The sequence below is a fragment of the Hemitrygon akajei genome, chromosome 6 (assembly GCF_048418815.1).
Source record: "Hemitrygon akajei chromosome 6, sHemAka1.3, whole genome shotgun sequence".
Classification (NCBI taxonomy): Eukaryota; Metazoa; Chordata; class Chondrichthyes; order Myliobatiformes; family Dasyatidae; genus Hemitrygon; species Hemitrygon akajei.
In genome coordinates this window covers 183096042-183111102 of record NC_133129.1, presented here as the reverse complement: position 1 = coordinate 183111102, position 15061 = coordinate 183096042, and the positions used below count along the sequence as shown (strand labels likewise).

The 15061-nt window shown below is 44.7% G+C and overlaps 1 protein-coding gene across 12 annotated transcripts in view; it reads right to left on the bottom strand.

Moving 5' to 3' along the window:
• The window catches only part of LOC140729743 (liprin-beta-2-like), a 220114-nt gene that overhangs the window by 39478 nt on the left and 165575 nt on the right, over window positions 1-15061 (bottom strand). For 8 of the 12 annotated variants that reach the window (XM_073049891.1, XM_073049886.1, XM_073049896.1 and 5 more), the window contains 5 exons: window positions 12989-13095; window positions 10279-10346; window positions 4980-5045; window positions 4342-4402; window positions 2104-2145 (listed from right to left, as the gene is read on the bottom strand). In XM_073049891.1, the coding sequence (XP_072905992.1) occupies window positions 2104-2145; window positions 4342-4402; window positions 4980-5045; window positions 10279-10346; window positions 12989-13095 (344 nt within the window). The remainder of the gene's footprint in view (window positions 1-2103; window positions 2146-4341; window positions 4403-4979; window positions 5046-10278; window positions 10347-12988; window positions 13096-15061) is intronic. The other 4 variants (XM_073049890.1, XM_073049895.1, XM_073049888.1 and 1 more) reach the window with 3 other exon arrangements.

Below are 15061 nucleotides of genomic sequence, written 5' to 3'. Positions count from 1 at the left end.
CAGAAGATACAAAAATTTGAGAACACACACCACCAGGCTTATATCCTTCTGTAGTGCCTCCCTCCCTCAGGCCATTAGGCTTCTGAACTCCCTTCAGCGTCGCATTCAAAGTGTCACTGGATAGTTTGTACTGTACCCTACAATATTTCATTTTTGCATTTACTTTGTTTTACATAATTCATTTGTAGATTTAATTCTTACTTTCCTAAGTTATTGTGTGTTCTATGTGTGTTGGGTATATTCCTGTGCTTTACACACTGGTGCGGAGAAACATTGTCTCGTTTGGCCGTGTACATGTATATATAGTACGTAGTTAAACTTGACTTGACTTGATTAATGTCTGTTGACAGCACCTCATTGATAAAGTCTTGATCTCCAAATCTATCTCACAGAGCAGGCCCTTTGGCCCATCCTGTGCATGCCAACCAAGATATCTATCTAAGCTCATCCCAGTGATCTGTGTTTGCTCATATCCCTTTAAATTTTGGTGACACATCAGTGTAACAAACTTGTCATAACCCTTGCCCTTAATTTGTCTACCAGCACTGCACTTCCTCTGGAACTGCAACAACATATTCTGCATTCTACTATCATAACATCAGACATAGGAACAGTTTAACACATGGCTAAGGAGATGGTGCAGAGGGAGGGCTTCAGATTTTTTGATTGTTGGGAAGGTGGGATCCTATACACACAGGGTGGTTTGGACCTGAACTGGAGCGGCGCGGTAGTGTAGTGGTTAGCACAACGCTTTACAGCACCAGTGACCCGGGTTCAGTTCCCACCCCTGCCTATAAGACGTTTGTCCATTCTCCTAGTGACTATATGGGTTTCCTCCAGGTGTACAGGTTGTAGTTTAATTGGTCATTATAAATTGCCCTGTGATTAGGCTAGGATTAAATCAGGGCATTGCTGGCCAGCATGGCTCAGAGGGACAGAAGGGCCTGTTCTGTGCTGTATCTGAATGGATAAATGATAACCCTACCAAAAGGTTTGCTGGTGCTGATAAGGAGTGGGGGTGGGGGGTGTAAACTAGAGTTGCAGGAAAGGCGGGTGAGCTTAGGGCATAGATCTGCATGTGGAATAATGACACTGTAGCTATTAGTGAGACTTGGTTGCAGGAGGGGCAGCTCAATGTTCCAGGTTTCTGTTGTTTTAGACGTGACAGAGCAGGAGGGGTTACAGGAAGAGGGGTGGGGATATTAGTCAGGGAAAATGTGAAGGCAGTGCTCAGTCAGGACAGACCGGAGAGCTCATCTACTGAAGCTTTATGGGTAGAATTGAGGAACCAGGAAGGTTTGGGGTTGTATTTTAGAATGTGTTTTTCTGTAAGGGATCGGTACGTCCTCCCTGTGGAATGTGTGGGTTTCCCCCGGATCTCCCAGTCCAAAGTCACACCAGGATGTTAATTGGTCCTGTGATTAAACTACGGTGAAATTGTCAGGGGTTGCTGGGGCAACGTGGGTCGAAGGGCCTACTCCATGCTGTTTCTCTGAATAAGTAAATACAAGTTTAAAAAAAGTTCAAACTGTCCCTGATGACAAACCATAAACTACAGGCTAAAGTGAACTGTTACCTGATACCAGCCTAACAACCATCCCATAAATCACCGGCAAAACCCCCTACACCCCTGTATATATTTACATTTCTATGTCCTTTGTCACTGCTATCAACTCCCCTAACACCTTGCTTCGCACCAAAGAGAAAAAGAATGTCGTACCAAGCCATAACCACTTAACAAGGGATTTTGGCTACCTTCACCTGGTCTGGGACGACTTGTGAGCCCACAGCACCTGATTGAGCTCACGAGCGGCCACACACCACCCATGTTTTCAAGGCAGCTAGACATGGGAAAGAAACGCCATCTTCACCGGTGATGCTCACACCCCTCGAAAGCACAAACACAAACAAGCAAGGGTTAACCTTGAGCTGAAGATCCAAGGAATTTCAGTTAGAAATTGTTAGAAATTCCTAATCTCACAAAATGTGTGAATGGAGACACACGCACACGCACAGCACATGTAGAAACGGACAGACACAAGCACATAGACACAGACAATGAGTGACACAGCGACTGGTGGGAATAAATAAATAAGTTAATACCTCCGGATGTGGGGGTTCCTCGTTCTCCCCGACTGACAGCTGCTGAGATGGAGGAGAAGAGAAGAGGAAGGTGGATTCAGTGCATGGATTGATGGAGGAGTTAATATCGACATCTTGTTAGTACACATTGCTAGCTCTGCGACACAGAAAGGCAACAGTGATATTCAGTTTGGGATGCACTAGAAGGCGTTTCTCTGGACAATACCCCAGGAAGTGGATGGTCTGTTTGTTCTGAACCCAAGTGTTCTGTGGCAAGAGTTTCACCACCAGCTTTTCTGTGGGGACAGGTTTCTGACGGAATGTTTCCAGTCCCTATGCCCCAATTCTAACCTAGGAGTAAGTTCTGATCTAGAAAAGACAATGTACTGAATGAGTTATATAGAATTATATGCAATGGAAAACAGGACCTTCGGCCCATCTTGGTGCTAGCATCTACTTCCTCGCATTTGCCCATGTGCACGTGTCTGTGCGTTCAAATGCCTGTGTGTGTATGTGCGTGAACATGCGTGCCTGTGAGAGTGAGTTAGTGTGTTGTGGGGGTGACAGAGCGAGTGAATGAGCATGAGAGTGTTTGTGTGAGTGTATGGGAGTGTGTGGGTATGAAAGTGAGAAGGAGTACATGAGAGATTTTTTGAGTGTGAGAGAATGTATGAGTATTTGCATGAGTGCATCGTAGTGTGGATCGAGTGTGTGAGGGAGTGTGTGAGTATTTGCATGAGTGCATCGTAGTGTGGATCGAGTGTGTGAGGGAGTGTGTGAGTATTTGTATGAGTGCATCGTAGTGTGGATCGAGTGTGTGAGGGAGTGTGTGAGTATTTGTATGAGTGCATTGTAGTGTGGATCGAGTGTGTGAGGGAGTGTGTGAGTATTTGTATGAGTGCATCGTAGTGTGGATCGAGTGTGTGAGGGAGTGTGTGAGTATTTGTATGAGTGCATCGTAGTGTGGATCGAGTGTGTGAGAGAGTGTGTGAATATTTGTATGAGTGCATTGTAGTGTGGATCGAGTGTGTGAGAGTGTGTGTGAGTATTTGTATGAGTGCATCGTAGTGTGGATCGAGTGTGTGAGGGAGTGCGTGAGTATTTGTATGAGTGCATTGTAGTGTGGATCGAGTGTGTGAGAGTGTGTGTGAGTATTTGTATGAGTGCATTGTAGTGTGGATCGAGTGTGTGAGAGTGTGTGTGAGTATTTGTATGAGTGCATCGTAGTGTGGATCGAGTGTGTGAGGGAGTGTGTGAGTATTTGTATGAGTGCATCGTAGTGTGGATCGAGTGTGTGAGGGAGTGTGTGAGTATTTGTATGAGTGCATTGTAGTGTGGATCGAGTGTGTGAGAGTGTGTGTGAGTATTTGTATGAGTGCATCGTAGTGTGGATCGAGTGTGTGAGTATTTGTATGAGTGCATCGTAGTGTGGATCGAGTGTGTGAGGGAGTGTGTGAGTATTTGTATGAGTGCATCGTAGTGTGGATCGAGTGTGTGAGTATTTGTATGAGTACATTGAGTGTGTGAGAGAGTGTGTGAGGGAGTGTGTGAGTATTTGTATGAGTACATTGAGTGTGTGAGAGAGTGTGTATCTGACAGACTGTTTCTCTCTCGTCTTTAACCAGTCTCTGAGTCCTTATTATCGCCTGTAACCATGGAAAAATAAGCAGTATCACAGAGTGATGCAACTTGGAAAGCAGGCCCTTCGGCCCAACTCATCCTTGCCAGCCAGGGTATTCACTGAAACCAGTCCATTTGCCTGTGTTTGGCACAACCTTTTCTAAGAGATTGGGAGGTTAGACTCCATTAGTTACTTGGAATATGTGTTTCTACATGTTAACTGTTATTAACGTATTCCTGATCTCTATGTATTAGTATTAATATTGTTTATTGGAAACTTAATAAAAAGATTGAAAAAGAAAAGAGTTGGTGGTAAGGAAGACAAATGTAGTGTTAGCATTCATTTCAAGGCTGATAGGTTCCTGATTAGTAAGGGTGTTAAATGCTATGGGGAGGTGGGAGAATGGAGTTAAGGGGGATGTTAAATCAGCCATGATAGGATGCCGGAGCAGACACGATGTGCCAAATGGGCTAATACTGTTCCTATGTGTTATGGTCTTATACATATCCACAAGACAGTGTACATCCTGCAAAGATCTCCCTGAAAAAAAAGCCAGTAAGTAAGAAGTGGGTGGTATTGAGAGTCAGGCTGACGATTTCCCCTCCTCCCCCACTACAGTGGACAATCGCATTGCTGACCTTTGGGCCGCGTGTGCTGTTCAGCTCCTCCAGGCTAGCAGACGTCCACTTTGGCTCGGCCCTGTGGGGTTTGAGAGAAAGAACAGTAACACACAGTGCATCTGCGAGTCTCTGGATTGAAAGTCCTGAGTGTTTAGACATCGAGGCTCAAATGTAAATGTCCCATGAGTCTTGGATTCGGTACAGAGTTTGGGGGTAGAAGCCTGAATGACTAAGCTCTTGGGCTGGCATGTATGGAGGTCGAGGCCTAACGCCTGCACATCTGAGAGGCAGGGGTTCAAGGGGGGAGAGCGGGAGGGGTTTGGGGGGAGAGCGGGAGGGATGGGTTTCGGTGACAGAGGGTGTGTGGCATGAGGCCCTTTGGAACATCCCTTGGTGAAGTGTGGGCGTCTTTGTGCTTTGCTTCATTGGCAGTGCGCGAGGCGCAGAAGGGCCTGACGGGGAATGTGTCACCGAGCTGTCAGTGAATCTCACCCTGAGAGGGGAATGTGGACAGGGACTCCTCACTACCCACCCTCCCCTGTGGTATCCAAAAGCTCTGAGTAGAACAGGCAAGATGCCTCACTGAACGAAAGCTGCCCATGGCTGTGGTGGTCACTACAAAGTTCAATGGTCCAAGGATCCACCCTGGTACCCACCAGTGACTTTCAGCTGTGATTCCATCGTCCGCAGAGAAGCTCCGGTCATGAGAAATCTCCATACTTCTGTAATATGGACAAGCGGCAATCAGTGCTGATGGCAAAGTCAAATTGGACAAGTACATGTGAGTGGTTGAGGGTGAGGTGGGGGTGGGGGTGAAAAGGAGGAATGCCAATTGAAAGGCCTGGATAGAGTGGATGTAGAGAGGATGTTTCCGATAGTGTGAGAGTCTATGACCGAAGGAGATAGTGCCTCAGAATAGAGGAACGTCCATTTCAAATAGCGATGGGGAGGAATTTCTTCAGGGGTGAATCTGTGAAATCGATTGCCGCAGATGGCTGTGGAGGCCAAGTCATTGGGTATATTTAAAGCAGAGCAGAGTTTGTTAGGTTCTTGATTAGTCAGGATGTCAAAAATTACAGTGAGAAGGCAGGAGAATGGAGTATAGAGGGATAATAAGGCCATAAGATCATAAGACATAGGGGCAGAATTAGGCCATTTGGCCCATTGGGTTTGCTCCACCATTCAATCATGGCTGATCGTTTTTTCCCCTCCTCAGCTCCACTCCCTGGCCTTCTCCTCATAACCTTTGATGCCATGTCCCGTCAAGAACCTATCAATCTCTGCCTTAAATATACCCAACGACCTGGCCTCCACAGCTGCCTGTGGTAACAAATCCCACAAATTCACCACCCTCTGGCTAAAGAAATTTCTCCGCATCTCTGTTACTAAATGGACACTCTCTATCCTGAGGCTGTGCCCTGTTGTCCTGGACTCACCCACCAAGTGAAACATCCTTTTCACATCTACAGTGACGAGGCCTTTCAACATTTGAAAGGTTTCAATGAGACACCCCTCATCCTTCTGAATTCCAGTGAGTACAGACCCAGAGCCATCAAATGTTCCTCAGATGATAACCCCTTCATTCCTGGAATCATCCTCTTCTGAACCCTCTCCAATGCCGGCACATCTTTCCTTACATGAGGAGGCAAAAACTGTTCATAATAGTCAAGGTGAGACCTCACCAGTATCTTATTTAAAGCCTCAGCATCACATCCCTGCTCTTGTATTCTAGACCTCTTGAAATGAATGCTAAGACTGCATTTGCCTCCCTCACCACCAGCTCTACCTGCAAGTTAACTTTAAGGTTGTTCTGAACAAGGACTCCCAAATCCCTTTGCATCTCAGAATTTTGGATTTTTGCCTGATAAATAGTCTGCACATTTATTTCTTCTATCAAAGTGCATGACCATGCATTTTCCAACATTGTATTTCATTTGCTACTTTCTTGCCCATTCTCCTGATCTGTCTAAATCCGTCTGCAGCCTACCCGTTTCCTCAACACTAGCTTCCTCTCCACCAATCCTTTGTATCATCCGAAAACTTGGCAACAAAGCCATTTATTCCATCATCTTACTACAGCATAAAAAGAAGTGGTCCCAACATCAACCCCTGTGGAACACCACTAGTTACTGGCAGCCAAGCAGAAAAGGATTCTTTTATTCCCACCAATTGGCTGCCTCCTACCAATGCTCTAACCATGCCAGTAAATTTCATGTAATACCATGGGCTCTTAACTTGGTAAGCAGCCTCATGTGTGGCACCTTGTCAAAGGCATCTTGGAAGTCCAAATACACAACATCCACTGCACCCCCTTTATCTATCCTACTTGTAATCTCCTCAAAAGATTCCAACAAGTGTCAGGCAAGGTTTTCCCTTAAGGAAACCATGCTGACTTTGCCCTATCTTGTCCTGTGTTACCAAGTACTCCATAACCTTATCCTTAACAATTGACTCCTGCATCTTCCCAACCACTGAGGTCTATAATTTCCTTTCTGCTGCCTTCCTCTTTTCTTGAAGAGTAGAGTGACATTTGCAATTCTGCATTCTTCAGGAACTTTGCCAGAGCCCAATGATTTTTGAAAGATCATTACTAATGCCTCCACAATCTCTACCACTGCCTCTTTCAGAACCCTAGAGTGCAGTTTGTCTGATTCGGATGACTCATATCCCTTAGGTCCTTCAGCTTTTTTAACACATTCTCCCTAGAAATACTAACTGCACTCACTTCTCTTCCCTCACACCCTTCAACATCTGGCACACTGCAGGTGTCTTCCACTGTGAAGGCTGATGCAAAATGCTTACTTTGTTCATCTGCCATCTTCTTTTCCCCTGTTATTATTTCTCCAGCCTATTTTCTAGCGGTCCGATATCCACTCTCAACTCTCTTTTATTTTTTACATATTTGAAAAAGCTTTTACTGTCCACTTTGATATTGTTTGTTAGTTTGCTTTAATATTTCATGTTTCCCCCCCAATGACTCTTTTAGTTGCTCTCTGTAGGTGTTTAAAAGCTTCCCAATCCTCTATCTTCTCACTAATTCTTGCTTTGTTGTATGCCCTCTCTTTTGCTTTTACCTTTGCTTTGACTTCCCTTGTTAGCTATGGTTGTATAATTTTGCCATTTGAATATTTCTTTGTTTTTGGAATACATCTATCCTGCACCTTCATTTTCCCCAGAAACTCACACCATTGCTGCTCTGCTGACATCCCTGCCAGCATCTCCTTCCAATTTACTTTGGCCACATCCTCTCTCATACCACTGTAATTTCCCTTACTCCACTGAACTACTGCTACATCAGACTTTACTGTCTCCCTATAAATTTCAAGTTGAGTTCAATCATGTTGTGATCACTGTCTCCTAAGGATCCCTTTACCTTCAGCTCCCTAATCACCTTCAGTTCATTATATAACACCCAATCCAGTATAGCTGATCCCCTAGTAGGCTCACTGACAAAGTGCTCTAAAAAAAACATCTCGTAGGCATTCAACAAGCTCACTCTCTTGAGATCCATTTTCAACTGGATTTTCCCAATCGACGTGCATGACTGTCATAACATTACCCTTTGAATATGCCTTTTCTATTTCTTGTTGTAATCTGTGGTTCACATCCCAGCTACTGTTGGAGGGGCTGTATACAACTGCCATCAGGGTCCTTTTACCCTCTCAGTTTCTGATCTCAACCCACAAGGAATCAACATCTTCCGATCCTATGTCACAACTTTCTACTGATTTGATGCTATTCTTTACCAGCAGAGCACGCCACTCCCTCTGCCTATCTTCTCTGATACAACGTGTAACCTTAGATATTCAGCTCCCAACTACAAAAATCCTTCAGCCACAACATCACACCTGACAGTCTGTAGAAGTGCAACAAGATCATCCGCCTTATTTCTTATACTCCTTGCATTGAGATATAACACGTTGAGTACTGTATTTGATTCTGTATCCCTAATGCACTGATACTCACCCTGCTGGCTGCAATCTTGTCCTCTCATTTGCCTGCCCTTCCTGACCGTCTGACTGCACAGTATCAGCCATGATGGAATGGTGGAGCAGACTTGATGGGCTGAATGGCCTAATTCTGCCCCTGAGGGTTACAGTCTCACACGTGGGCATAGGAGCAATGAGAATCTTACTTGCAGCAAGCACATAGTATCAGATACACGCCATTCAGAAGAGAAAAACGTTAATTAAATTTTATAAATTTTTTGAAGAAACGCAGTTAAAACAAAACTACAACCATTTTTTGCCAAGTGATCAAAGGCTGCTCAGTGTAGTGATTAGGTTAGAGGGCAGAGCTGTGACAACTGATGGGGGAGTTAGACTGGAGGCATCTAAGGAGAAGGTGGGAGTGGAGGATGCTATCACGTATTTGCTGCACAAATCACTCTCTCACCTAGATGGGGTCAGTTGTGCTGTGAGGATTACATTCCTTGACTTCTCTAGTGCCTTTAACACCATCCAGCCCAAGATCTTAAAGCACAAACTAACGGAGATGGGAGTAGACTCTCATATGGTGGATTGGATAGTGGACTACTTGACAGATAGACCTCAGTATGTGCGGTTGGGAGACTGTAGGTCTGACCTGGTGGTCAGCAGCACAGGAGCGCCACAGGGAACCGTACTCTCTCCGGTCCTGTTCACCCTGTACACATCTGACTTCCAATATAACTCGGAGTCCTGCCATGTGCAGAAGTTCGCTGATGACACGGCCATAGTGGGGTGTGTCAGGAATGGACAGGAGGAGGAGTATAGGAAACTGATACAGGACTTTGTGATATGGTGCAACTCAAACTACCTGCGTCTCAATATCACCAAGACCAAGGAGATGGTGGTGGACTTTAGGAGATCTAGGCCTCATATGGAGCCAGTGATCATTAATGGAGAATGTGTGGAGCAGGTTAAGACCTACAAGTATCTGGGAGTACAGTTGGACGAGAAGCTAGACTGGACTGCCAACACAGATGCCTTGTGCAGGAAGGCACAGAGTCGACTGTACTTCCTTAGAAGGTTGGCGTCATTCAACGTCTGCAGTGAGATGCTGAAGATGTTCTATAGGTCAGTTGTTGAGAGCGCCCTCTTCTTTGTGGTGGCGTGTTGGGGAGGAAGCATTAAGAAGAAGGACGCCTCACGTCTTAATAAGCTGATAAGGAAGGCGGGCTCTGTCGTGGGCAAAGTACTGGAGAGTTTAACATCGGTAGCTGAGCGAAGGGCGCTGAGGAGGCTACGGTCAATTATGGAAAACCCTGAACATCCTCTACATAGCACCATTCAGAGACAGAGAAGCAGTTTCAGCGACAGGTTACTGTTGATGCAATGCTCCTCAGACAGGATGAAGAGGTCAATACTCCCCAATGCCATTAGGCTTTACAATTCAACTGCCAGGACTTAAGAACTTTTTTAAAGCTATTATTAATGCTTTTTGAGTTAGTGATTTAGATGCATATCATATTACTACTGAGTTAAGTATTGTATGTAATGAGTTTTTGCTACAACAAGTGTATGGGACATTGGAAAAAATGTTGAATTTCCCCGTGGGGATGAAAAAAGTATCTATCTATCTATCTATCTTGAAGTTCAAAGCTCACAACAACAAGGCTTCCTAATCGCAGGAACATGTCTCACTTCTTCCTCATTCCTCACTCAACCTTCTCATTCCTCCTCAACCTCTCCCCTCACCACCTCCTTGCAAAACTTTCCCTTGTTCCCCTCCCCACCCACTCCCAACTCCTTCCTCCACCTCTCTTCCTTGTTCCTCACCCCTCTTGTTCCACTCTCTCTCTACACCACTTTCCCCAATTCTCCCTCACAGACTCCCCCTCAATCCTACCCTCCACTCTCCCTTCACCCCTCCCTCCTCTCACCCCAACCCTCCATTTCCCCCAGCCCTTTAAACCCCATTCCTGTCCTCTCTCCTTCCCCACTCTTCCTTCCCTCCCTGGCTGAGTTTCCTCACCTCGTGTTGATCTCCACAGGAGTCAGACGTAGACCCACCGGGATTGAGTACACACTGGGTGACAGCTGCTGTGAAACAGAAAGATTTACAAGTGACAGGAATACCTCCCTTTGAATGAGATAACATATGCCAGGCCAGTATAGTGTGATGCTTTACAGTGCTGGCTGTAAGATCTAGGTTCAGTTCCTGCCACTGTCTGTAAGGAGTTTCCTCCCACATTCTAAAGACATACAAGTTCAGGTTAGCAAGTTGTGGACACGGTCTGTTGGCCCTGGAAGCGTGGCAACACTTACAGGCTGCTTCCAGCACATCCTCAGACTGTGTTGGTCATTGACGCAGACGATGGATTCCACTGTCTGTTTCGATGTACACATGACAAACAAAATCAATGATTGAATCCTTTAAAGATCATCTTTAATCAGAAAAGAAAGATAAATTCCTCACTGTGCTAGAGCTTCTAGCATCTTTTAGCAGCTTCTATGATGACAGAACATCTGAAAGTGCTTCACGGCAAATCAATTGTGTTTGTTAAACTCAAAAGTAAAATTTCAAAGTAAAATTTATTATCAGAGTACATACATGTCACCACATACAACCCTGAGATTCTTTTTCTCACAGGCATACTTGACAAATCTATAGAACAGTAACTCTAAGCAGGATCAATGAATGAAAAACTGTGCAAATGCAGATATAAATCTCTGGAAGTGTCATGGGAAAAAGAGACAGACTTCAAGATCTTAACAGGATGATCCCAGCATCAATCGGTCTCTGTGTCAGGTGACTGGGCCAAACTCCATTCTGGCCCAGAGCCTCTTTGTTTCCATCTGCCTGAATCTCATTTACCTTCCGAACCCTTTCTCCCCTCAAAGTTTGTATGTTCTCCCTGAGACCACGTGGGTTCCTCTGGTTTCCTCCCACAGTCCAAAGACATATTGGTTAGTAGGTTCAATGGTCATTCTGATTAGGCTAGGATAAGTGCAGCTTGCAAGGCCGGAACGGCTTTTTCCGTGCTGTATCTCAATTTAAAATAAAGCCCATCAAGTCTGTGCCACCGACTTACACCAATCCTATCGTCCTGTTCCAAAATCACCTCTCCTCCTGGGTCCCACCACTTTCTGCTCTACTCAGCTTGGGTCATGTTCACAATTAAGGTAAGGCAAGATACAATGAAAACTAGCATTACACATCGCTGTAGAGAATGCACAGAACATAAATTAAAATTCAGAAAATGAATTCACCAAATTGCGATCAAGTCCATCACCACCAGGACTACACGTCTTCTCTGAAGCCTCTATCCTGTGGCTATCCAGGATCACTCACTCCGGTGTAATCCCTTACACAACATCCGTTAAATGGTCTTTACTGTTCTATTGATAATTATGTTCACGTTTATTTCTGTTTGATTTTTGACTTTTGAGCATGTTACCGTTCTGTTAAATGTCGATTGCTCTCGGCTGTTCGCACTATTGTCTTGTAAACTGTTGTGTTGTCTTCATGCTGTTGGCCTGTGTTTTATGCTTGGCATCGAACCACAATCAATTCTACCATGTTCCACACAGTAGCAATAACGTTGAGTCTGAATCTGAGAGAATGCAGGTCAGTTCAGTTTTAGGAAATTAGCTGATCCTGTGGGACTTCAGGCTTCTGCCCGAATGCCTTTGTGTGGAAAATCAAACAAATGGTAGTGGATTCGGCCAGTACGTCATGGGTAAAGCCCTCCCAACCACTGAGCATATCTACATGAAACATTGTTGTAGAAAAGCAGCATCCATCATCAAACATCCTCACCACCCGGGCCATGCTCTTCTCTCACTGCTGCCATCAGGTAGAAGGTACAAGTACCTCAGGACTCACACCAACAGGTTCAAGACCAGTTACTACCCCTCATCCATCAGGCTCCTCAACAAAAGGGGAGAACTGCACTCATTCTGTTTCTGGTGTTCCCACAACTGATGGTCTCACTGTAAGGACTCTTTATCTTGTTATTTCATGCTCTTTCATTTCATGTTATTTCGTACTTGTCATTTATTGCTATTTATTTATATTTGCATTTGCACAGTTTGTTGTTCATTGATTTAGTTACTGTTCTATAGATTTGCTAAGTATGCCCACAGGGAAAAGAATCTCAGGGTTGTATGTGGTGACATGTATGTACTCTGATAATAAATTTTACTTTGAACATCTTTTTCTGTACTTCATGCCTGCCTGAAACTACAAACAATGCTCAATACTTTAATTCACGGAGGCCAATTAACCAAGCAATCTGTATGCCTTTGGGATGTGGGAGGAAATCAGAGCAAATGGGGAAAATCCACATGATCATGGGGAGAGTTGGTATCGGCTTATTATTGTCACATTTACCGAGATACAGTGAAAAGGTGGTCTTGCATACTGTTCATACAGATCAGATCTTTACACCGTGCATTGAGTTTGAACAAGGTAAAACAATAGCAATGCAGAATGAAGTGTAACAGTTACTAAAAGAGTCAATGGTAAATGATAAAGTGCAAGACCATATTGAGTTACTGTAGATTGCGAGGACAAGCGTCTATCCATTGTACAAGAGAACTGTTCAATAGTCCGATGTCAATGGGATAGAGAGTATGCACAACCATCACAGAGAAACAAGGGTCCTGCCCTCTAAACCATGCAGACTCACACAAAATAAATTTAAAAATCACTGGAAAGATTAAAACTTTAAATGGATTACCTCTGGCTTCATTTCTTCAGAGTGTCCGAGTCTGGTGGGAGTTGCTACCTTTGAGCAGACACTTTCTTCTTCTTCACTGCTCCCCAGGAGGATCTGTTCTGACGAACCTTCAACAGAACATTGGTAGCTAATGCACCTGACGCAGGTTAGGGGGCTGCACTGTTGACCACCTTCACTCTGAACATGCAAACGGCACGATTTCCTGCCAGCCACCCACTGCTTTGACTTCCCATTCCTATTTAACATGTCAGTCCATGGTCCCCTCTACTGACACAATGAAGCCACTCTCAGGCTGGAGGAAAAATTCGTATCCACCTCCACCAGCATTGCTGGCAGTCCATTCCACGCACTCACCACTCTCTGAGTAAAAAACTTACCCCTGACATCTCCTCTGTACCTACTCCCCAGCACCTTAAACCTGTGTCCTCTTGTGGCAACCATTTCAGCCCTGGGAAAAAGCCTCTCATCATCTTATACATCTTTATCAGGTCACCTCTCATCCTCCATCGCTCCAAGGAGAAAAGGCCGAGTTCACTTAACCCGTTTTCATAAGGTATGCTCCCAATCCCGGCAACATTCTTGTAAATCTCCTCTGCACCCTTTCTATGTCTTCCATATCCTTCCTGTAGTGAGGTGACCAGAACTGAGCACAGTACTCCAAGTGGGGTCTGATCAGGGTCCGATATAGCTGTAACATTACCTCTCGGCTCTTAAACTCAATCCCACGATTGACGAAGGCCAATACACCATACGCCTTCTTAATCACAGAGTCAACCTGCGTAGCAGCTTTGAGCGTCCTATGGACTCGGACCCCAAGATCCCTCTGATCCTCCACACTGCCAAGAGTCTTTCCATTAATACTATATTCTGACATCACATTTGACCTACCAAAATGAACCACCTCACACTTATCTGGGTTGAACTCCACCTGCCACTTCTTAGCCCAGTTTTGCATCCTATCAATGTCCCGCTGTAACCTCTGACAGCCCTCCACACTATCCACAACACCCCCAACCTTTGTGTCATCAGCAAACTTACTAACCCATCCCTCCACTTCCTCATCCAGGTCATTTATAAAAATCACAAAGAGTAAGGGTCCCAGAACAGATTCCTGAGGCACACCACTGGTGACCGACCTCCATACAGAATATGATTTGTCTACAACCATTCTTTGGCTTCTGTGGGCAAGCCAGTTCTGGATCCACAAAGCAATGTCCCCTTGGATCCCATGCCTCCTTACTTTCTCAATAAGCCTTGCATGGGGTACCTTATCAAATGCCTTACTGAAATCCATATACACTACATCTACTGCTCTTCCTTCATCAATGTATTTAGTCACATCCTCAAGAAATTCAATCAGGCTTGTAAGGCATGACCTGTCCTTGACAAAGCCATGCTGACTACTCCTAATCATATTATACCTCTCCAAATGTTCATAAATCCTGCCTCTCTGGATCTTCTCCATCAACTTACCAACCAATGAAGTAAGACTCACTGATCTATAATTTCCTGGGCTATCTCTACTCCCTTTCTTGAATAAAGGAACAACATCTGCAACCCTCCAATCCTCTGGAACCTCTCCCGTCCCCATTGATGATGCAAAGATCATCACCAGAGGCTCAGCAATCTCTGCTATTTCCTCTGGTTCCATACACACTTTTCCACTGTTACACTTGATAGGTCCTATTCTTTCACGTCTTATCCTCTTGCTCTTCACATACTTGTAGAATGCCTTGGGGTTTTTCTTAATCCTGCCCATCAAGGCCTTCTCATGGCCCCTTCTGGCTCTCCTAATTTCCTTTTTAAGCTCCTTCCTGTTAGCCTTATAATCTTCTAGATCTCTAACATTACCTAGCTTTCTGAACCTTTTGTAAGCTTTACTTTTCTTCTTGACTAGATTTATTACAGTCTTTGTACACCACGGTTCCATTACCCTACCGTAACTTCCCTGTCTCATTGGAACGTACCTATACAGAACTCTACACAAATATCCCCTGAACATTTGCCACATTTCTTCCGTACTTTTCTCTGAGAACATCTGTTCCCAATTTAACTCTCCAATTTCCTGCCTGA